The 23,432-nt window shown below is 48.1% G+C and overlaps 1 protein-coding gene across 2 annotated transcripts in view; it reads left to right on the top strand.

The window, feature by feature from the left end:
- Nucleotides 1-6,580: 6,580 nt before the first annotated feature.
- Nucleotides 6,581-23,432, top strand: part of fw (CUB and Sushi multiple domains furrowed) — a gene marked incomplete at its 5' end in the record, with an annotated part of 57,157 nt that continues 40,305 nt past the window's right edge. Inside the window, 6 exon segments of one of the 2 annotated variants that reach the window (XM_069338413.1) lie at nt 6,581-6,684; nt 9,088-9,146; nt 10,038-10,247; nt 11,722-11,814; nt 18,002-18,108; nt 20,220-20,235. In XM_069338413.1, the coding sequence (XP_069194514.1) occupies nt 6,581-6,684; nt 9,088-9,146; nt 10,038-10,247; nt 11,722-11,814; nt 18,002-18,108; nt 20,220-20,235 (589 nt within the window). 2 annotated transcript variants of the gene reach the window in all.

Genomic DNA, 23,432 nt, shown 5'->3' with positions numbered 1-23,432 from the left:
GAACAGAGGAGAAATGGGAACCCAGTTCGGTCGCAACTTGCAACGGGTCCGCCACAAGAGCACCATGGAGGCGAAGGACCGGTGAGACATCGGGAACGAACTTACCCGCAATCTTGCGGATATGCTTCCAGACCAGTGGAAGAGGAGTTTCGGACGTAACTGGTGGAGACATAAGACGCCCAGCAAGCACGTTTAGCTGCACGGATGGTCCTACGGGCCACCACATTCCGAAACAAAAGAAAAGACTCAACCGTCTGCCGGCGGCGATGTCTCTTCCAGGCTGCACGCTTACAGCGGACAGCCCGAGCACAGTCCAAACTCCACCAGGGAACGCACTTCCGCGTTCCTCGAGAGGAAGAGCGAGGAATAGAGTGGAGGGCAGCGTCAAAGACAGTACCATGAAAAAGAAGGAGGGCACGAGGGAGAGATAAAACGGAGAGGTCGGAAATAGTAGCACTAGAGAGTAAAGAGGTGCCAGTCAGCCTCGGCAAACCGCCATCTAGGGAAGGAGAGAGGAGGGTGAAAGGAGAAAAAAGTGACATGGATAGGAAAATGGTCACTGCCATGGAGGTCATCAAGGACTCGCCACCCGAAATCTAAGGAAAGGGATGACGAGCACAGAGAAAGATCGAGACAAGAAAGGGAGCGAGTCCGAGAGTCCAAATGAGTGGGCTCACTAGAATTAAGAAGGGACAGGGAAGAAGAGAGGATGAAAGGTTCAAGGAACCGACCCCTGGGTGTTTGTCAGCACATCACCCCAAAGGGCATGACGACAATTGAAATCACCCAGCAGGAGCACAGGCTCCGGCAAGGAGTCTAGGAGGTGTTTAAGATCGGGAAGAGAGGGAGAGAAAAGAATAGCCACGGAAGCGACCAGGACAAGAACCAAGCATCGGCTCCTGGAGACAGACACAAAGGGGCGAAAACTGTGAAATGAGAAGTTGGAGGTCAAGGAAATTGGTGTAAAATCCACGGATGTTCCACTGGAGAAAAGACATCAGCAAAGAGAGAGAGGAGAGCAACAGAGAGCAAAGAAGAAACAAAGGTGAAGAAGGAACACAACACGCTAAGAAAGCACAGAGTCAGGATCAGGGTCAGCGAAGTCAGGGTTAGGGGGCATGGGTAAACTGAGTAAAGAAGGAGGGCAAGAAGCGGGAGGACGGACCAGAGGTGGACGAGCAGGGTCTGGAGGAGAAGGAAGGGGAGGAGGGGGGGGGGGGGGCAGAAAGAGGGGAGCGCACCTCAGCAAGGGCAGTAACCGAGATGGAACCAGGGGCTAAAGAAACCCCCACAGTAGGAACAGGGGGCACCACCACCGAAGCGGGAGGGGAAGGAATGATAGAATCAGAGAGAGGGTGAAGAAGAAAGCGAAGCTTTCTTACCGACAGGGGAGGAAGAAGGAGAGGAGCCAGGTTTCCACTTCTGACTCAAAGATACAGGCGTCCCAGCAGCAACGTACTGGGCAACAGACTCTAGTGTCTCGATAGGAGAAGAAGATCGAGAGCGAGCAACACAACCATCAGGAGAGCGACGGACGTCGGCCCGCACAGTCAGGCGGCGTGGAGAGCAAGGAGACGGAGGAGAAGGACAGGAAGGAGGACTAGAAGGAGAGGAAATAGAAGACACAGGAGACGTGACAGACTGGGTAGAAAGGAGGGGAGCCCTAGACAGAGAACCAGGAGGGGGACCCTTCGGAACAGAATGAAGGGAAACAGGGGAGGTGGTGGTGGGCGTGTCCGGGTCTAAGGCTCGGAAACGGTTGTGAGACTGAGGAAGGCGGGAACGACGAGGAGAGGAAGAGCGCACCACGCGAGCATAGGAGACACCGACGAAAGAGGGGAGACGATGAACTTGGCCCCGAGCCTCAGGAAAAGAGAAACGGTCCCGGTGCTTCAAGTTGAGGACAGCCGCCTCAAGTTTGTAACGAATACACGCACGGGAGAAGGTAGGGTGGGCCTCACCGCAATTGAGGCAGCGGGCCTGGGGAGAAGTGCACTCTAACTTAGAGTGACCCTCGCTTCCACACAGGGGACAGAGTGAGACAGGACTAGAGCATTTGAGGGCACCATGCCCAAACTTCCAGCACTTACCGCAGAGCCTCGGAGAGGGAATATATTCCTGAACGGAGCACCTGGCACCAGCAAGAATAACAGGATGGAAGGGTCCTACCATCAAAGGTAACCTTCACAACCCGAAGAGGCAGACGGCGATAACCACGAGGGGGACGAGTAAATGTATCCACCTGGAGGACAGAATGACCCTGGGCCTCGAGGACATGCTTGATATCCTCGTGGCAGTCCTTGAGATCCCTAACACCGGTCGCAACATGGTGCAGGAGGAAAACAGTGCCCACACTGGCATTCAACCGGGCGTTCTTCGAGACCCGAACAGGGGTCTCGCCAAGGCAGGATAAGGCAGCCAAGCGAGTGGCCGCATCCTGAGAAGGAGCAGCAACGACACGGGTACCAAGACGAGTGGGGTTGAAGGTGACAGAAGCATCCACGGAGTCGACAAGATGCCTCTGAAGGGAAAAATCATCAGGAGGCGTTGAGTTCAAAGGTTGGAGGTCAAAGTACTTAGTCCACGTAGCAGGACCAAACAAAGCATGGAACGAAGTAGGATGGGAAGGGAGCATACGAGAGCGGCCGTGGCGGGGACGGCGATGAGAACCCGTAGAGAGAGCCTGGTTGAAAGGTGCAGTAGTCGCAAGAAGAGTTGGAGCCGTGCAAGAGGACGAGACGGTCACCACAGCAGGCTTGGGGCTCGACCCAACCACAGAGGAGGGAGGGGAGTAGGGAGGAAGAGTCCGGTCTGGGCCTAAACCGGGACGGTCCGACTCAGGGGCCTGGTCGCCCACCCCATGAGCCTGGTTAGGAGTAGTCAAGTCGTCATCCATACAGCAAACCAACACAAAAGGGATGGGACCTGGAACCAAGGGATACCACCTACCAGGGCAGCCAGGGAGGCCGAGCGCGGGCCAGTGCAGGAAGGGTGTGTTGTCCCCAGTGGTACTCCCCGTTTTCAACAGGGGAGTCCTACTACTTCGTTCATTCTCCCACACTGGTGCTAAGACCCCAGTCCCCCTATCGCCCCAGCCTGGCCATCCAACCATCCACTCAGGGCGGCCTCTCACAGGCGACCCCTCCAGCGGGTGGTCCGACGGCTCACAAGGCCCCTACATGGTGCCCTTCAGCACGTACACCACCCAAAGAGGGGGCAGGAGAGGGGGCACAGGCAACCCACACCTGTCCCAGGGAGGTGTACGCGAGCCCCTCACCACGGCAAGGAGGCACCACGGAGGGGTTTAGGTGAGAAGGTGGTGGAGGCCAAGACCGTCAGTAGTTTCCAAGCATTATATGACAAAGAGTGTTGGGAAGACGGGACACCACGAGCGTAGCTCTCATCCTGTAACTACACTTAGGTAATTATACACACACACACACACACTTTTTTCCTTTTATTCATGAAGCCGCAACCCAACCACTTGGGGTGGACAGTCTCGCTTCGTGCAGGTCGGCGTTCAATCCCCGACCGTCCACCAAGTGGTTGGGCACCATTCCTTCCCTCCGTCCCATCCCAGATCCTTATCCTGACCCTTTGCCAGTGTTATATAGTCGTTATGGCTGGCGCTTTCCAATGATAATCCCCCCCCCCCTCCTGAGGCTTCAGCATTTTGTAAGGCAGTGGTCGCGGGAGCATCACATTGAATCGCCCCGGCATATGTCTGGTATATCCAACATATCTATAGACGAATACTCTGTGTTGGCCCGGGTGAGTGAGTATAGGGGGACCAAGAGCTCCCTGGATGGCTCTTGGGTGTCCCTGTAAGGCTCTTGGGTGTCCCTGTAAGGCTCTTGGGTGTCCCTGTAAGGCTCTTGGGTGTCCCTACGACACAAACGGTGGACCAGGCCAGACACCACCTCCCTATAGTGTCGTCCGGTTGTCCTGGGCCGCAGGTAGTGGAGGACAAGGACGTCGCCCGCGGTGATCTTGGTGAGGAGCCTGTCCTCGTGGGGGCGGGTCTTGCCCCCCATGGCCAGCAGGGAGCGCTGCCCCCAGGGGCTCCCTTGGTACATAATGTATGAACCAGTCACACAACCCAACACAAACATAACTATAAAATAAATAAAAATAATGAGAGAAAACTTCTCATATACAAGAGCCAACGGGTTATAACACACATAGTTGCGTGTGGTCAGCCCCAAAATGGCGTCGTCCTAGTCAATGTCGCACCTCGCGAAGGGCGCGAATATCAGGGACATAATGTCCCTAAAGTTTACTACATCCCTTTTCCAGGGGTAGGTGGCCATCAAGGTAAAGGTCTTGCCTTGGACTATATAGCTATGATAGCCAAGTAAGACAACATCCACCACCACAGCCAAGATGTGGATGGCACACCGGCAGCCGTAAACATTACCAAAGTTACCCACACGGGAGCGGAGGAACTCTGCCACTTTCTCCCTGCTCTCCTGTCTACCTTTCTCTTCATCTTCATCATCTTGTGCATCAGTCATTAACGTCCTCAAGAAGTAGCAGTTTGCGCCTGTCTCAGCACCGCGCACCACCACAAGACAGACTACACAACCTACCAGGAACCCCACAAAGGTGCCATGGGCGGGTGATTCAGTCCGCCTGTTGTGGGTGTCGTCGTCATAGCCCACGGACACGTGGTGTTACTCACAGTAAGTCTACAGGTCGTCCGGTGGTCTCTCACCTGTGCTCTGATCCACACACACAAACTCCTTCCTCATGATCAAGGAGCCGCTGATGGCTGCGATCATTCCCAAACACAGAATGATGCCCCATTGATGGGCCAGTAACACACTGGAAGAGACCGGGCCCGAGGCTCGCTACCGCCAGAAACACTTGGGCATATCGCCCAATACATCTTTGGTCTACTTGAAGACATCGTCTAACTTCTTGATCCGTTCTGCCATCTTAAGAACGGTTGGGCAAGCTTCTCAGCAATATCTGAGACCCGCTGCTACGATAACCGATAATAAGGACACGTTTGGAACCCTCACTTACATATATATCATACATATATAAATATTTAGTTAGGTGGGAATTACAGGGAGATAGACATGGACTTGTCTATCGATAGACTTGGTTAAAGAGATGTTGACAATAGACTTGTTAATGGTCCAAGATGGACCATTATCTCATCATCTTCTGGGGTGTGGTTTGGTCATTATATCTTCAGCCCCGTTATTGTGACTCATTGTTACCATACTCATGTTCCCTTCAGCCATTTGTGGCGGTGAAGGGAAGGTGGTGAAGGGTAGGGTAGGTGGTGAAGGGTAGGGAAGGTGGTGAAGGGTAGGGTAGGTGGTGAAGGGTAGGGTAGGTGGTGATGGGTAGGGTAGGTGGTGAAGGGTAGGGAAGGTGGTGAAGGGTAGGGTAGGTGGTGAAGGGTAGGGTAGGTGGTGAAGGGTAGGGTAGGTGGTGATGGGTAGGGTAGGTGGTGAAGGGTAGGGAAGGTGGTGAAGGGTAGGGTAGGTGGTGAAGGGTAGGGAAGGTGGTGAAGGGCAGGGAAGGTGGTGAAGGGTTGGGTAGGTGGTGAAGGGTAGGGTAAGTGGTGAAGGGTAGGGAAGGTGGTGAAGGGTAGGGAAGGTGGTGAAGGGTAGGGAAGGTGGTGAAGGGTTGGGTAGGTGGTGAAGGGTAGGGTAGGTGGTGAAGGGTAGGGAAGGTGGTGAAGGGTAGGGAAGGTGGTGAAGGGTAGGGAAGGTGGTGAAGGGTAGGGAAGGTGGTGAAGGGTAGGGTAGGCGGTGAAGGGTAGGGTAGGTGGTGAAGGGTAGGGAAGGTGGTGAAGGGTAGGGTAGGTGGTGAAGGGTAGGGAAGGTGGTGAAGGGTAGGGAAGGTGGTGAAGGGTAGGGTAGGTGGTGAAGGGTAGGGAAGGTGGTGAAGGGTAGGGTAGGCGGTGAAGGGTAGGGAAGGTGGTGAAGGGTAGGGAAGCTGGTGAAGGGTAGGGAAGGTGGTGAAGGGTAGGGAAGGTGGTGAAGGGTAGGGAAGCTGGTGAAGGGTAGGGAAGGTGGTGAAGGGTAGGGAAGGTGGTGAAGGGTAGGGTAGGTGGTGAAGGGTAGGGAAGGTGGTGAAGGGTAGGGTAGGTGGTGAAGGGTAGGGAAGGTGGTGAAGGGTAGGGTAGGTGGTGAAGGGTAGGGTAGGTGGTGAAGGGTAGGGAAGGTGGTGAAGGGTAGGGAAGGTGGTGAAGGGTAGGGTAGGTGGTGAAGGGTAGGGTAGGTGGTGAAGGGTAGGATAGGTGGTGAAGGGTAGGGTAGGTGGTGAACGGTAGGCATGAGTGTACCTGAAAATTTCGTTTACAGAAAACCAAATTCGCCAGACTGTTTCAAAGAAAAGTTGTTCACCATGTCCCTTTTTTATATGTTAAACCAACGATTTATAATAAAATAAAGTTATAACTTGAGAATTTTCTCAGTTTATAACAAAAGTTCACGTTCCAGTTTACATGTAGCCTATCCTTGAACCATAATATATACTCTCAGATCATCACATCTATCTAACTAACCATCCAGATAGACAGACACTAACTACCGCATTATCTTCCCCCTCAGGACTTGACTGCCCCCATCCAGCGGTGCCCGCTAATACCAAGGTGGCCGTAGGCAGCAGGGAACCGGGTAGTCTCGTCTCCTACACCTGTGACCCCGGATATAAGCTCTTCGGGTGAGTCCTCCGGATCTAAAGGTTTCGTCTCAAAAGGAAGCCCAGAGTTTTTAGTTTATTTTTTTTTCTTGTAGAAGTCGTTCAGGTATTTTTATTTAACTGTAGATGTCACTCCTGTAGCTTTATATTGACAGGTGTTGGTCCTGTAGCTTTATATTGACAGGTGTTGGTCCTGTAGCTTTATATTGACAGGTGTTGGTCCTGTAGCTTTATATTGACAGGTGTTGGTCCTGTAGCTTTATATTGACAGGTGTTGGTCCTGTAGCTTTATATTGACAGGTGTTGTTGCTGTAGCTTTATATTGACAGGTGTTGGTCCTGTAGCTTTATATTGACAGGTGTTGGTCCTGTAGCTTTATATTGACAGGTGTTGGTCCTGTAGCTTTATATTGACAGGTGTTGGTCCTGTAGCTTTATATTGACAGGTGTTGGTCCTGTAGCTTTATATTGACAGGTGTTGGTCCTGTAGCTTTATATTGACAGTTGTTGGTCCTGTAAGCTTTATATTGACAGGTGTTGGTCCTGTAGCTTTATATTGACAGGTGTTGGTCCTGTAGCTTTATATTGACAGGTGTTGGTCCTGTAGCTTTATATTGACAGGTGTTGGTCCTGTAGCTTTATATTGACAGGTGTTGGTCCTGTAGCTTTATATTGACAGGTGTTGGTCCTGTAGCTTTATATTGACAGGTGTTGGTCCTGTAGCTTTATATTGACAGGTGTTGGTCCTGTAGCTTTATATTGACAGGTGTTGGTCCTGTAGCTTTATATTGACAGGTGTTGGTCCTGTAGCTTTATATTGACAGTTGTTGGTCCTGTAGCTTTATATTGACAGGTGTTGTTCCTGTAGCTTTATATTGACAGGTGTTGGTCCTGTAGCTTTATATTGACAGGTGTTGGTCCTGTAGCTTTATATTGACAGGTGTTGTTGCTGTAGCTTTATATTGACAGGTGTTGGTCCTGTAGCTTTATATTGACAGGTGTTGGTCCTGTAGCTTTATATTGACAGGTGTTGGTCCTGTAGCTTTATATTGACAGGTGTTCCTGTAGCTTTATATTGACAGGTGTTCCTGTAGCTTTATATTGACAGGTGTTCCTGTAGCTTTAAATTGACAGATGTTGGTCCTGTAGCTTTAAATTGACAGATGTTGGTCCTGTAGCTTTAAATTGACAGATGTTGGTCCTGTAGCTTTAAATTGACAGATGTTGGTCCTGTAGCTTTCTATGTAATGGGGAAGGTGATTAGGACTTGATAATAGGGATTGGGTAATAGGTAATAGGCATACTATTAGGTAATAGGTAATAGGCATACTATTAGGTAATAGGTCATAGCGTGAGGTAATAGGGAGGCAGATAACATGGCTAGGGGGGGGAGGAGCATAGGTAATAAGACATAATAGCCTACCTAAGTAATAGGTAATAGATATAATAGCCTACCTAAGTAATAGGTAATAGATATAATAGCCTACCTAAGTAATAGGTAATATATAGAGTACCTTTCCATCTGTCTCAGGTGCGCTGCTCTCTTACCTGACCGCCAGGGCCGCCTTGCTCTAGCCCTTAGCGGCAGTGTATATAGCAGTTTATATAGTGGCAGTTTATATCGGGACAATTTATATAGTGGCAGTTTATATAGGGGCAGTTTATATAGGGGCAGTTTATATAGGGGCAGTTAAATGCCTGAATGTTCGTAATAAGGCGAATAGGACACTGGGATTTATTAATCGCAGCGTTAGTAACAAGACACCTGGTGTGGTTCTTCAGCTATATCTTGCTCTAGTTAGGCCCCATTTAGATTATGCAGTTCAGTTTTGGTCGCCGTATTATAGAATGGATATAAATTCACTTGAACGTGTCCAGCGTAGGATGACGCTTAAGTTAATTCCCCAAATTAGACATCTTTCTTGTGAAGAAAGATTAACAAAGCTTAAGTTGCATTCACTGAAAAGGCGAAGAGTTAGGGGTGACATGATAGAGGTTTACAAGTGGATGAATGGACATAACAAAGGGGATATTAATAGGGTATTAAAAGTATCAACATAAGACAGAACACGAAACAATGGGTATAAATTGGATAAGTTTAGATTTAGGAAAGACTTGGGTAAATACTGGTTCAATAACAGGGTTGTTGATTTGTGGAACCAATTACCACGTAACGTGGTGGAGGTGGGTTCCCTCGATTGTTTCAAGCGTGGGTTGGACATGTATATGAGTGGGATTGGGTGGTTATAAATAGGAGCTGCCTCGTATGGGCCAATAGGCCTTCTGCAGTTACCTTTGTTCTTATGTTCTTATGTTCTTATGTATATACACCCAGCAACTGTGTATAATTACATCGCGAGTGTGTGTATAACCCCTAGAGTGCTAAAAACGTCATATGACGTTTTAATTGGAAATTCTTCCGCAGGTCCGCCGCCATGACGTGTGGCGCTGACGGAAGGTGGGCAGGGAGCCTGCCCGTCTGTGGTGAGTTATTGGCCTGTCTGTCTGTCTATACCCAGGGTAGTTAGTCCCAGTACCCTGGGTAGTTAGTCCCAGTACCCTGGGTAGTTAGTCCCAGTACCCAGGGTAGTTAGTCCCAGTACCCAGGGTAGTTAGTCCCAGTACCCTGGGTAGTTAGTCACAGTACCCTGGGTAGTTAGTCCCAGTACCCAGGGTAGTTAGTCCCAGTACCCTGGGTAGTTAGTCACAGTACCCTGGGTAGTTAGTCACAGTACCCTGGGTAGTTAGTCACAGTACCCTGGGTAGTTAGTCCCAGTACCCAGGGTAGTTAGTCCCAGTACCCTGGGTAGTTAGACCCAGTACCCTGGGTAGTTACTCCCAGTACCCTGGGTAGTTACTCCCAGTACCCTGGGTAGTTAGTCCCAGTACCCTGGGTAGTTACTCCCAGTACCCTGGGTAGTTACTCCCAGTACCCTGGGTAGTTAGTCCCAGTACCCAGGGTAGTTAGTCCCAGTACCCTGGGTAGTTAGTCCCAGTACCCTGGGTAGTTAGTCCCAGTACCCTGGGTAGTTAGTCCCAGTACCCTGGGTAGTTACTCCCAGTACCCTGGGTAGTTAGTCCCAGTACAGATGTTGACACCACACTCTCACCACACCTCTCCCCCTCTCACCACACTCTCACCACACCTCTCCACCTCTCACCACACTCTCACCACACCTCACCACACTCTCACCACACTCTCACCACACTCACCACACTCTCACCACACTCTCACCACACCTCTCCCCCTCTCACCACACTCTCACCACACTCTCACCACACCTCTCCCCCTCTCACCACACTCTCACCACACCTCTCCCCCTCTCACCACACTCTCACCACACCTCTCCCCCTCTCACCACACTCTCACCACAGCCACCAACGTGGCGTGGAAGAAGCCCGTGAACCAGTCGTCGACGGCGCGGGGCGGAAGGGGCGAGAATGCGAACGACGGTCACCTGACCTCCATCCACGACGGCCAGCACTGCACGGAGACCCTGGTGGAGCCCTCCCCCTGGTGGTCCGTGGACCTCCTCCAGGAGTATGAGGTCACCCTCGTCAGGCTCTCCACCAGGGGCTGTTGTGGTTAGTACTCCGCACCTTATTGGCCCTTTAGGCCTCTCTTTACCACGTGTATTTGGGGGGGCGGGTGGGTTTTCTATTGGTTTATAAGGGTAGACTCATTTTAACTAGCATTATTTAACTGTTTCCTGTAATGTTTAATCTATCAATGCCCTTTGAGAGTCTTGAATGTGGTGATCATGTCCCCCCTAACTCTTCTGTCTTCCAGCGAAGAGAGGTTTAATTCCCGTAGTCTCTCCTCGTAGCTCATACCTCTCAGCTCGGGTACTAGTCTGGTGGCAAACCTTTGAACCTTTTCCAGTTTAGTCTTATGCTTGACTAGATATGGACTCCATGCTGGAGCCGCATACTCCAGGATTGGTCTGACATATGTGGTATACAAAGTTCTGTAAGATTCCTTACACAAGTTTCTAAAGGCCGTTCTTATGTTAGCCAACCTGGCATATGCCGCTGATGTTATCCTCTTGATATGAGCTTCAGGGGACAGGTCTGGCGTGATATCAACCCCCAGGTCTTTCTCTCTCTCTGACTCTTGAAGTATTTCATCTCCCAAATGATACCTTGTATCTGGCCTCCTGCTCCCTACACCTATCTTCATTACATTACATTTGGTTGGGTTAAACTCTAACAGCCATTTGTTCGACCATTCCTCTAGTTTGTCTAGGTCTTCTTGAAGCCTCAAGCTGTCCTCCTCTGTCTTAATCCTTCTCATAATTTTGGCGTCGTCAGCAAACATTGAGAGGAATGAGTCTATACCCTCTGGGAGATCATTTACGTATATCAGAAACAGGATAGGTCCAAGTACAGAGCCCTGTGGGACTCCACTGGTGACTTCACGCCAATCTGAGGTCTCACCCCTCACTGTAACTCTCTGCTTCCTATTGCTTAGATACTCCCTTATCCACTGGAGCGCCTTACCAGTTACTCCTGCCTGTCTCTCCAGCTTATGTACCAGCCTTTTATGGGGTACTGTGTCAAAGGCTTTCCGACAGTCCAAAAAAATGCAGTCCGCCCATCCTTCTCTTTCTTGCTTAATCTTTGTCACCTGATCGTAAAATTCTATCAAGCCTGTAAGGCAAGATTTACCCTCCCTGAACCCATGTTGATGGGTTGTCACGAAGTCTCTTCTCTCCAGATGTGTTACTAGGTTTTTTCTCACAATCTTCTCCATCACCTTGCATGGTATACAAGTTAAGGACACTGGCCTGTAGTTCAGTGCCTCTTGTCTGTCACCCTTTTTAAATATTGGTACTACATTAGCAGTCTTCCATATTTCTGGTAGGTCTCCCGTTTCCAGTGACCTACTATACACTATGGAGAGTGGCAAGCAGAGTGCCTCTGCACACTCTTTCAATACCCATGGTGAGATTCCGTCCGGCCCAACTCGCCTGTAGTTCAATGCCTCTGTTCAGTGAACTGTGTGTGTGTGTGTTCATCTCACCTGGGCTGTTGCTAACCTGTCCTGCCATCTCTTCAGGTCATCAACCGGTTCAAGACATCGAGATCCGCGTCGGGGACTCCACGAATATTCAGAGAAACCGGTTATGTGCCTGGTTCCCCGGGACTATAGGTAAGTCACCCCCTTAACCGTACGTTTTCTATGGTTATTTTATTATTTGTTTACCTTTTTTGGCGGCAAAACTAATTTCGTTTGGCGTAGAGGTTAAGACCTATCAACCTCTGGAGGGTTATTAAGGCCTATCAACCTCTGGAGGGTTATTAAGGCCTATCAACCTCTGGAGGGTTATTAAGGCCTATCAACCTCTGGAGGGTTATTAAGACCTATCAACCTCTGGAGGGTTATTAAGACCTATCAACCTCTGGAGGGTTATTAAGACCTATCAACCTCTGGAGGGTTATTAAGGCCTATCAACCTCTGGAGGGTTATTAAGACCTATCAACCTCTGGAGGGTTATTAAGACCTATCAACCTCTGGAGGGTTATTAAGACCTATCAACCTCTGGAGGGTTATTAAGGCCTATCAACCTCTGGAGGGTTATTAAGACCTATGAACCTCTGGAGGGTTATTAAGACCTATCAACCTCTGGAGGGTTATTAAGACCTATCAACCTCTGGAGGGTTATTAAGGCCTATCAACCTCTGGAGGGTTATTAAGACCTATCAACCTCTGGAGGGTTATTAAGGCCTATCAACCTCTGGAGGGTTATTAAGGCCTATCAACCTCTGGAGGGTTATTAAGGCCTATCAACAACTTGCTGACCAACCAGCAATAATACTCCCTGACTATACTCCGACCTTAACAACCCTTCAGAGGTTGATACAGACCTCAGAGCCATCACCAAAGTGAACTAGACCTCTATAGGTAGACTACAACAGAGTACACCAGAGTTTTCCTCTGTACGGTAAACCTCCCCCGCCCCCCCTCCTCGCTGGAGAGTGAAAGGGAAATTGAAATATATTTCTTATTTCTTGAGACGGTTGCAAGATCCCGGGGGGGGGGGGGGTACAGGGGGGTGGGGTGGGGGACTCACTAGTCCGGTTTGGACTCACCTCTCATGTGGGGCAGCGAGCACTCACTCACTCACTCACACACTCACTCACTCACTCACACTCACTCACACACTTACACACTCACTCACACTCACTCGCACACTTACACACTCACTCACTCACTCGCACACTTACACACTCACTCACTCACTCACTCACACACACACTCACTCACACTCACACTCACTCACACACTTACACTCACTCACTCACTCACACACACACTCACTCACTCACTCACTCACAGTGGGGCTTTGCGGTTGAGTGGACAGCGCTCGGGTTTCGTAGTCCTAAGATTCCGGGTTCGATCCCCGGCGGAGGTAGAAACAAATGGGCAGGGTTTCTTTCACCCTGTTCACCTACCAGTAAAAAAAATAAATACCCTAGACTAAAGATAAAAGTCCCTAGGCCTATGTAATAAATCAGGCCTAAGATACTGGCACTGCTCATTTTGGCCTTTGACAAGATCATTTTGAAAGTGGTTGGGCACCATTCCTTCCCGCCATCCCATCCCGACCCCGTGTAATAGAGTCGTAAATCTGGTGGCTGCTTGACCTCAACTCTGCTAAGTGCAATGATATGATGAATGAACAACAGAGATATCCACACGACCTGAAGGTGAACCTTGTGGCAAGATGTGACATTTATGCCAGCCCTTACGAAGCCAGTACATCTCTCCCTGTGTTCCCGTGTGGTAAACAGTTAATGAGCCCCTTAGGGCTGTAAGAGGTTGTTTACAACAACAATAACCTCGGGTTGTGGAGTTTACCAGCTGGTAAAAGTGTTTAATGTGTGTAAACAAAGCCGCCATCATTACGGCAAGATGTACAGGTTTCGTAAATACCCCAATATATCACTCGGTAGTCTGTTCTTATGGCTGTTTTATTAATAAAATGATTATTATTAACACTCAGAATGTTTATGGTAAGGATAAATTGTTTATGTATTCGAGAAAGACATTTTGTAAACTAATAAACCGGTTTACGATGGTTTTGTCAAGTACGTCAATTAATCAATCTTTGTTTGAAGGTTAAGCTTTTACAGTCCGGCGCCATCTGGCATCCTACCCGCTTACGTCACCGCTTTATCTCTTGTTGATTGGCTGATTAGGCTAGAGGAGTTACGTCATAAATACCAATGAGTACGATTGGACAGACATGGAATGACGTCACGACCGGGACAGTTTTTGATTGGATGAGGGAACACAAGTGTCTTACACGGCATATGATTGGCCGAGAAGACCGGTCATGCTACTCTCGTGCGCCAATACCCTGGCCCGTACACATTACGAATTCAAAACAACGAACATCGAGTATGATTTACTGAATTCATTACCAAAATTACTACTTTCTCTTGGGGTGTTATTGAGACCTCCTGAGTGGCATACTAATGCCGCTTGCTCTATCCATACTTCTTTTTCCTGGTGGAATTATCTGATTGGTAGTACGACCGTTAATGGACGTTAGGGCTCTGAGCAATGTCAGGATCAAACCTGATTGGCTGCTGAGGATTGATGATGATTGGTTCGTTCGAGTAACTTTTGTTTATAGCAACCTCTGAAGGGTTATTAAGGCCTATCAGCCTTTGGAGGGTTATTAAGGCCTATCAACCTCTGAAGGGTTATTAAGGCCTATCAGCCTTTGGAGGGTTATTAAGGCCTATCAACCTCTGAAGGGTTATTAAGGCCTATCAACCTCTGGAGAGTTATTAAGACCTATCAACCTCTGGAGGGTTATTAAGGCCTATCAACCTCTGGAGGGTTATTAAGGCCTATCAACCTCTGGAGGGTTATTAAGGCCTATCAACCTCTGGAGGGTTATTAAGACCTATCAACCTCTGGAGAGTTATTAAGGCCTATCAACCTCTGGAGGGTTATTAAGGCCTATCAACCTCTGGAGGGTTATTAAGGCCTATCAACCTCTGGAGGGTTATTAAGGCCTATCAACCTCTGGAGGGTTATTAAGGCCTATCAACCTCTGGAGGGTTATTAAGACCTATCAACCTTTGGAGGGTTATTAAGACCTATCAACCTCTGGAGGGTTATTAAGACCTATCGACCTCTGGAGGGTTATTAAGGCCTATCAACCTCTGGAGGGTTATTAAGGCCTATCAACCTCTGGAGGGTTATTAAGACCTATCAACCTTTGGAGGGTTATTAAGACCTATCAACCTCTGGAGGGTTATTAAGACCTATCGACCTCTGGAGGGTTATTAAGGCCTATCAACCTCTGGAGGGTTATTAAGACCTATCAACCTTTGGAGGGTTATTAAGACCTATCAACCTCTGGAGGGTTATTAAGACCTATCAACCTCTGGAGGGTTATTAAGACCTATCAACCTCTGGAGGGTTATTAAGACCTATCAACCTCTGGAGGGTTATTAAGACCTATCAACCTCTGGAGGGTTATTAAGACCTATCAACCTCTGGAGGGTTATTAAGACCTATCAACCTCTGGAGGGTTATTAAGGCCTATCAACCTCTGGAGGGTTATTAAGGCCTATCAACCTCTGGAGGGTTATTAAGGCCTATCAACCTCTGGAGGGTTATTAAGGCCTATCAACCTCTGGAGGGTTATTAAGGCCTATCAACCTCTGGAGGGTTATTAAGACCTATCAACCTCTGGAGGGTTATTAAGGCCTATCAACCTCTGGAGGGTTATTAAGGCCTATCAACCTCTGGAGGGTTATTAAGGCCTATCAACCTCTGGAGGGTTATTAAGGCCTATCAACCTCTGGAGGGTTATTAAGGCCTATCAACCTCTGGAGGGTTATTAAGACCTATCAACCTCTGGAGGGTTATTAAGGCCTATCAACCTCTGGAGGGTTATTAAGGCCTAGCAACCTCTGGAGGGTTATTAAGGCCTATTATCCTCTGGAGGGTTATTAAGGCCTATCAGCCTTTGGAGGGTTATTAAGGCCTATCAACCTCTGGAGGGTTATTAAGACCTATCAACCTCTGGAGGGTTATTAAGACCTATCAACCTCTGGAGGGTTATTAAGACCTATCAACCTCTGGAGGGTTATTAAGACCTATCAACCTCTGGAGGGTTATTAAGGCCTATCAACCTCTGGAGGGTTATTAAGGCCTAGCAACCTCTGGAGGGTTATTAAGGCCTATCAACCTCTGGAGGGTTATTAAGACCTATCAACCTCTAGTTTGGTTTTGAAGTGGGATTTTATGAAGATGAAATTAGGTACTTTTTAGTTTTGATTTTGAATGAGGCAAAAGTTGGACAGCTTTTCAATTCAATAGGGAGTGAGTTCCATAGACTGGGTCCCTTTATTTGCATAGAGTGTTTACACAGATTAAGTTTAACTCTGGGGATATCAAAGAGATATTTATTTCTGGTGTGGAGATAATGGGTCCTATTACATCTGTCCAGGGAGAGTTTCAGAGCAGGATTTGCATTTAAGAACAGGGTTTTGTAAATGTAGTTGACACAAGAGAATTTGTGGAGTGAGATTATGTTTAGCATGTTAAGGGAGTTAAACAAGGGGGCTGTGTGTTGTCTGACAGCAGAATTTGTTATTATTCTGATAGCAGATTTTTGCTGGGTGATGATGGACTTGAGGTGGTTTGCAGTGGTTGAACCCCATGCACAGATACCATAGTTGAGATAGGGATAGATTAGTGCATAATATAGAGAGATGAAAGCAGAGTTAGGTACATAATATCTGATTTTGGAGAGTATACCAACTGTTTTAGAGACTTTCTTAGTTATGTGTTGTATGTGGGTGCTGAAGTTGAGTCTCTTGTCTAGGAATAGGCCAAGAAACTTTCCATCATTTTTATTACTGATGTTAATGTTGTCTATCTGTAGCTGAATTGCATTTGTAGATTTGCTTCCAAATAAGATGTAGTAGGTCTTTTCTATGTTAAGTGTTAGTTTGTTGGTTTACATCCATAAGTGGACTTCTTTTTAATTCATTGTATACAACATTATTTATCATGAGTGGGTTGGGGTTGGAGTAGATGAGAGTAGTATCATCAACAAAGAAAATAGGTTTCAGAATGTTAGAGACATTAGGCATTGATCATTGATGTATATAAGAAATAGGAGAGGTGCCAAGATGCTGCCCTGAGGCACTCCAACGGTTAGTGGTAGAATGGGAGAGGTTATATTATTGATGGCTACACATTGGTGTCTGTCACTAAGATAGGATTGGATGTAGTCAAGGGCAAGGCCTCAGGTTCCATAATGCTGGAGTTTAAGTAAGAGGTAGTTGTGATTAACAGTATCAAAGGCCTTTCTTAGGTCAATGAAGAGTCCAATCGGAAACTCATTTTTGTCAAGGGCTGAGTAGATAACGTCAAGGAGACTAATGATTGCATCGTTGTTGCTCTTTTGGGAGCGGAAGCCAAACTGACAGGGGCTGAGTATGTCGACTTTTACCAGGTAGGAATAGAGCTGTTTGTAGATATTATTTTCAGATATTGTTGATAGCATCACCACGCCTCCTCCCCCCACACCCCCCCCACCCCCACCCCCCACAGCCCCCCACACCCCACACCCCCCCCCCACACCCCCCACACCCCCCCCCACACCCCCCACACCCCCCACACCCCCCACCCCCCCCACCCCCCACTCCACTTCCTCCTTCGCCTCTCTCATCACAGGATGCCTTCAAGGTGATCGGGTTTTAAGGGCGGAGGCTAACAACAGAAGCACTCACACACTTCACTCTACCATCTACACTCTACCATCTACACTCTACCATCTACACTCTACCATCTACGCCAGCAAGATAAACTTGACGTCGTAGCCCCGGGCGCTGGTCCTATATATATGTGTGTGAGGCTCTTATATAAGCCTATATATGGCCTGGTGACCACATATTGGAGGACTATAGGCAGTATAGGCCTCCAGGGGGAGGGGGGGTTATAGGAGGGTGGGGGTGGTATTGTTGTCTGTCTGTACAATGTAATCATTGAGTATCTGTCTTGTGTAAGTGTTGTCTGTTTATATGTCTGTCTCCTTGTATGTTTATATATCTGCCTTGCTGTCTGTCTGTATCTGTCTGTTTCTTAGTGTATCTTTATGTCTGGTGGTCTGTCTGTCTGTCTGTCTGTCTGTCTGTCTGTCTGTCTGTCTGTCTGTCTGCCTGTCTGTCTGTCTCTCTCTCTCCCTCCCTCCCTCTCTCTCTCTCTCTCTCTCTCTCTCTCTCCCTCTCTCCCTCCCTCTCTCCCTCCCTCCCTCCCTCCCTCCCACAGCTCCTCACCTACTCTCCCTCTCTCTCCCCTACAGAGGAAGGGTCCACGAGGGACCTAACCTGCGCGCGACCCATGAAAGGAAGATACGTGTTTGTACAGATGGTTGGTGTGGAGGGATCAATGTCCCTCTGTGAAGTGGAGGTGTACTCCACACAAGGTGAGTGTGGAGTGTGGAGTGGAGGTCTACTCCACACAAGGTGAGTGTGGAGTGTGGAGTGGAGGTCTACTCCACACAAGGTGAGTGTGGAGTGTGGAGTGGAGGTCTACTCCACACAAGGTGAGTGTGGAGTGTGGAGTGGAGGTCTACTCCACACAAGGTGAGTGTGGAGTGTGGAGTGGAGGTCTACTCCACACAAGGTGAGTGTGGAGTGTGGAGTGGAGGTCTACTCCACACAAGGTCAGTGTGGAGTGGAGGTCTACTCCACACAAGGTGAGTGTGGAGTGGAGGTCTACTCCACACAAGGTGAGTGTGGAGTGGAGGTGTACTCCACACAAGGTGAGTGTGGAGTGGAGGTCTACTCCACACAAGGTGAGTGTGGAGTGTGGAGTGGAGGTCTACTCCACACAAGGTGAGTGTGGAGTGTGGAGTGGAGGTCTACTCCACACAAGGTCAGTGTGGAGTGTGGTGTGGAGGTGTACTCCACACAAGGTCAGTGTGGAGTGTGGTGTGGAGGTGTACTCCACACAAGGTGAGTGTGGTGTGGAGGTCTACTCCACACAAGGTGAGTGTGGAGTGGAGGTCTACTCCACACAAGGTGAGTGTGGAGTGGAGGTGTACTCCACACAAGGTGAGTGTGGAGTGTGGAGTGGAGGTCTACTCTACACAAGGTGAGTGTGGAGTGTGGAGTGGAGGTGTACTCCACACAAGGTGAGTGTGGAGTGGAGGTCTACTCCACACAAGGTGAGTGTGGAGTGGAGGTGTACTCCACACAAGGTGAGTGTGGAGTGGAGGTGTACTCCACACAAGGTGAGTGTGGTGTGGAGGTGTACTCCACACAAGGTGAGTGTGGTGTGGAGGTCTACTCCACACTAGGTGAGTGTGGAGTGGAGGTCTACTCCACACAAGGTGAGTGTGAAGTGGAGGTGTACTCCACACAAGGTGAGTGTGGAGTGGAGGTGTACTCCACACAAGGTCAGTGTGGAGTGGAGGTCTACTCCACACAAGGTCAGTGTGGAGTGGAGGTCTACTCCACACAAGGTGAGTGTGAAGTGGAGGTGTACTCCACACAAGGTGAGTGTGAAGTGGAGGTCTACTCCACACAAGGTCAGTGTGGAGTGGAGGTGTACTCCACACAAGGTCAGTGTGGAGTGGAGGTGTACTCCACACTAGGTGAGTGTGGAGTGGAGGTCTACTCCACACAAGGTGAGTGTGAAGTGGAGGTGTACTCCACACAAGGTCAGTGTGGAGTGGAGGTGTACTCCACACTAGGTGAGTGTGGAGTGGAGGTCTACTCCACACAAGGTGAGTGTGAAGTGGAGGTGTACTCCACACAAGGTGAGTGTGAAGTGGAGGTCTACTCCACACAAGGTCAGTGTGGAGTGGAGGTGTACTCCACACAAGGTCAGTGTGGAGTGGAGGTCTACTCCACACAAGGTGAGTGTGAAGTGGAGGTCTACTCCACACAAGGTCAGTGTGGAGTGGAGGTGTACTCCACACAAGGTCAGTGTGGAGTGGAGGTGTACTCCACACAAGGTGAGTGTGAAGTGGAGGTGTACTCCACACAAGGTGAGTGTGGAGTGTGGAGTGGAGGTGTACTCCACACAAGGTGAGTGTGAAGTGGAGGTGTACTCCACACAAGGTCAGTGTGGAGTGGAGGTGTACTCCACACAAGGTGAGTGTGGAGTGTGGAGTGGAGGTGTACTCCACACAAGGTGAGTGTGGAGTGGAGGTGTACTCCACACAAGGTCAGTGTGGAGTGGAGGTGTACTCCACACAAGGTGAGTGTGGAGTGGAGGTGTACTCCACACAAGGTGAGTGTGGAGTGGAGGTGTACTCCACACAAGGTGAGTGTGGAGTGGAGGTGTACTCCACACAAGGTGAGTGTGGAGTGGAGGTCTACTCCACACAAGGTGAGTGTGGAGTGGAGGTGTACTCCACACAAGGTGAGTGTGGAGTGGAGGTGTACTCCACACAAGGTCAGTGTGGAGTGGAGGTGTACTCCACACAAGGTGAGTGTGGAGTGGAGGTGTACTCCACACAAGGTGAGTGTGGAGTGGAGGTCTACTCCACACAAGGTGAGTGTGGAGTGGAGGTCTACTCCACACAAGGTCAGTGTGAAGTGGAGGTGTACTCCACACAAGGTGAGTGTGGAGTGGATACTCCACATGCATAAATTTACATAAATATAGTTTTATGTCACTTGTCATAATATATATATATAAACTTTAGCCTATATGACTTGCTCCATAAAGGCCAATATAAACTAGTGGCAGGTAAATCTAGACGTTATTGTAGTATGATATAAGAACTATTATCTAACCCCGCTGTCCAATGTTGTCATGTCAAATGAGAGCTTAAGTTTCCACAATTTTTCTCCTGTCATTTGATTGGGTAATTAATATATCACCTCTGTTCTTGTCATTAATATGTAATTATTTAAGCAGATATGTAATTATCTATTGCCTAATTATATTCGTTTTGCTGTTATAGCTGAAAGTGATTCGTTACTTTCACGAATATTGTTGGAACACGTCACTGGGGTGACCGTTATTTTAACGTCATTCGTTCATACTTTTAAAAACATCTTTCCAATATTTTTTTTTAAATAAAAGTGGTGAGAAAATGATGGTAAGTTCATTATTATTCTTACGTGTGGAGGATACAATGGGACTTGGGTTAACTATTATGTAGACAATTGTATATTATTATTATTTTGGAAAGGTAGTTAACATTAATTGAAACATTGACCGTATGAGGAAATTATACACACACACACACACACACTGCATATTTTTGGATTGTCAGAAAGCCTTTGATACAGTGCCACACAAGAGGCTAGTGCGAAAGCTGGAGACGCAGGCTGGAGTGAAAGGGAAGGTACTCCGGTGGATACAGGAGTACCTAAGCAACAGGAGACAACGAGTCTGTGTGAGGGGTGAGGTCTCAGATTGGCGAGACGTTACAAGTGGAGTCCCACAGGGGTCAGTCCTTGGACCTATACTGTTTCTGGTATATGTAAATGATCTCCCAGAGGGTATAGATTCGTTCCTCTCAATGTTTGCCGACGCTGCAAAAATTATGAGGAGGATTGAAACAGAGGATGATAGTAGGAGGCTACAAGATGACCTAGACAGACTGAGTGAATGGTCCAATAAATGGCTGTTGAAGTTCAACCCGAGTAAATGCAAAGTAATGAAACTAGGCAGTGAAAACAGGAGGCCAGACACAGGATACAGAATAGGAGATGAAGTACTTAATGAAACAGACAGAGAGAAAGATCTAGGAGTTGATATCACACCAAACCTGTCTCCTGAAGCCCACATAAAGAGAATAACGTCTGCGGCATATGCGAGGCTGGCTAACATCAGAACAGCGTTCAGGAACCTGTGTAAGGAATCATTCAGAATCTTGTACACCACATATGTAAGACCAATCCTGGAGTATGCAGCCCCAGCATGGAGCCCGTACCTTGTCAAGCACAAGACGAAGCTGGAAAAAGTCCAAAGGTATGCTACTAGACTAGTCCCAGAACTAAGAGGCATGAGTTATGAGGAAAGGCTGCGGGAAATGCACCTTACGACACTGGAAGACAGAAGAGTAAAGGGGGGACATGATCACAACCTACAAAATCCTCAGGGGAATCGACCGGGTAAACAAGGATGAACTATTCAACACTGGAGGGACGCGAACAAGGGGACACAGGTGGAAAATGAGTACCCAAATGAGCCACAGAGACGTTAGAAAGAACTTTTTCAGTGTCAGAGTAGTTAGTAAATGGAATGCACTAGGAAGTGATGTGGTGGAGGCTGACTCCATACACAGTTTCAAGTGTAGATATGATAGAGCCTAGTAGGCTCAGGAATCTGTACACCAGTTGATTGACGGTTGAGAGGTGGGACCAAAGAGCCAGAGCTCAACCCCCGCAAGCACAACTAGGTGAGTACAATTAGGTGAGTACACACAGGAAGGAGCCAAAGAGTTACGGTAAGGGGCGAGAAGTCGGACTGGCGAACAGTAACAAGTGGAGTACCTCAAGGATCGGTGCTGGGACCAATCCTCTTTCTAATTTACGTAAATGATATGTTTACAGGAGTGGAATCATACATGTCAATGTTTGCGGATGACGCAAAATTAATGAGAAGAGTTGTGACAGACGAGGATTGTAGGATCCTCCAAGAGGACTTAAACAGGTTGCAGAGATGGTCAGGGAAATGGCTACTGGAGTTCAACACCAGTAAATGTAAAGTTATGGAAATGGGATCAGGTGATAGGAGACCAAAGGGACAGTACACAATGAAGGGGAACAGCCTACCTGTGACGATTCGAGAAAGAGACCTGGGAGTGGATGTGACACCTAATCTAACTCCTGAGGCACATATAAATAGGATAACGACAGCAGCGTACTCTACACTGGCAAAAGTTAGAACATCATTCAGAAACCTAAGTGAGGAGGCTTTTAGGGCGCTTTACACTGCCTACGTGAGGCCAGTCTTAGAGTATGCCGCGCCATCATGGAGCCCCCACCTGAAGAAACACATAAAGAAACTGGAGAAGGTTCAGAGGTTTGCGACGAGGCTTGTCCCAGAGTTACGAGGGATGGGATATGAAGAGCGTCTGCAGGAACTGAACCTTACGACACTAGAGAAAAGAAGGGAGAGATGAGATATGATAGGAACATATAAAATACTCAGGGGAATTGACAAAGTGGAAATAGATGAAATGTTCACACGTAATAATAACAGAACGAGGGGACATGGATGGAAACTGGAAACTCAGATGAGTCACAGAGATGTTAGGAAGTTTTCTTTTAGCGTGAGAGTAGTGGGAAAATGGAATGCACTTAAGGAACAGGTTGTGGAAGCAAATACTATTCATAATTTTAAAACTAGATATGATAGGGAAATGGGACAGGAGTCATTGCTGTAAACAACCGATAGCTGGAAAGGCGGGATCCAAGAGTCAATGCTCGATCCTGCAAGCACAAATAGGTGAGTACACACACACACACACACACACACACACACACACATACATATATATATATATATATATATATATATATATATATATATATATATATATGTCGTACCTAGTAGCCAGAACTCACTTCTCAGCCTACTATTCAAGGCCCGATTTGCCTAATAAGCCAAGTTTTCCTGAATTAATATATTTACTATAATTTTTTTCTTATGAAATGATAAAGCTACCCTTTTCACTATGTATGAGGTCAATTTTTTTTTATTGGAGTTAAAATTAACGTAGATATATGACCGAACCTAACCAACCCAACCTAACCTAACCTAAC

This window comes from Procambarus clarkii, chromosome 5 (assembly GCF_040958095.1).
Source record: "Procambarus clarkii isolate CNS0578487 chromosome 5, FALCON_Pclarkii_2.0, whole genome shotgun sequence".
NCBI classification, from domain to species: Eukaryota; Metazoa; Arthropoda; class Malacostraca; order Decapoda; family Cambaridae; genus Procambarus; species Procambarus clarkii.
The sequence above is the reverse complement of the archived record's forward strand: the minus strand, read 5'-3'. Positions and strand labels throughout refer to the sequence as shown.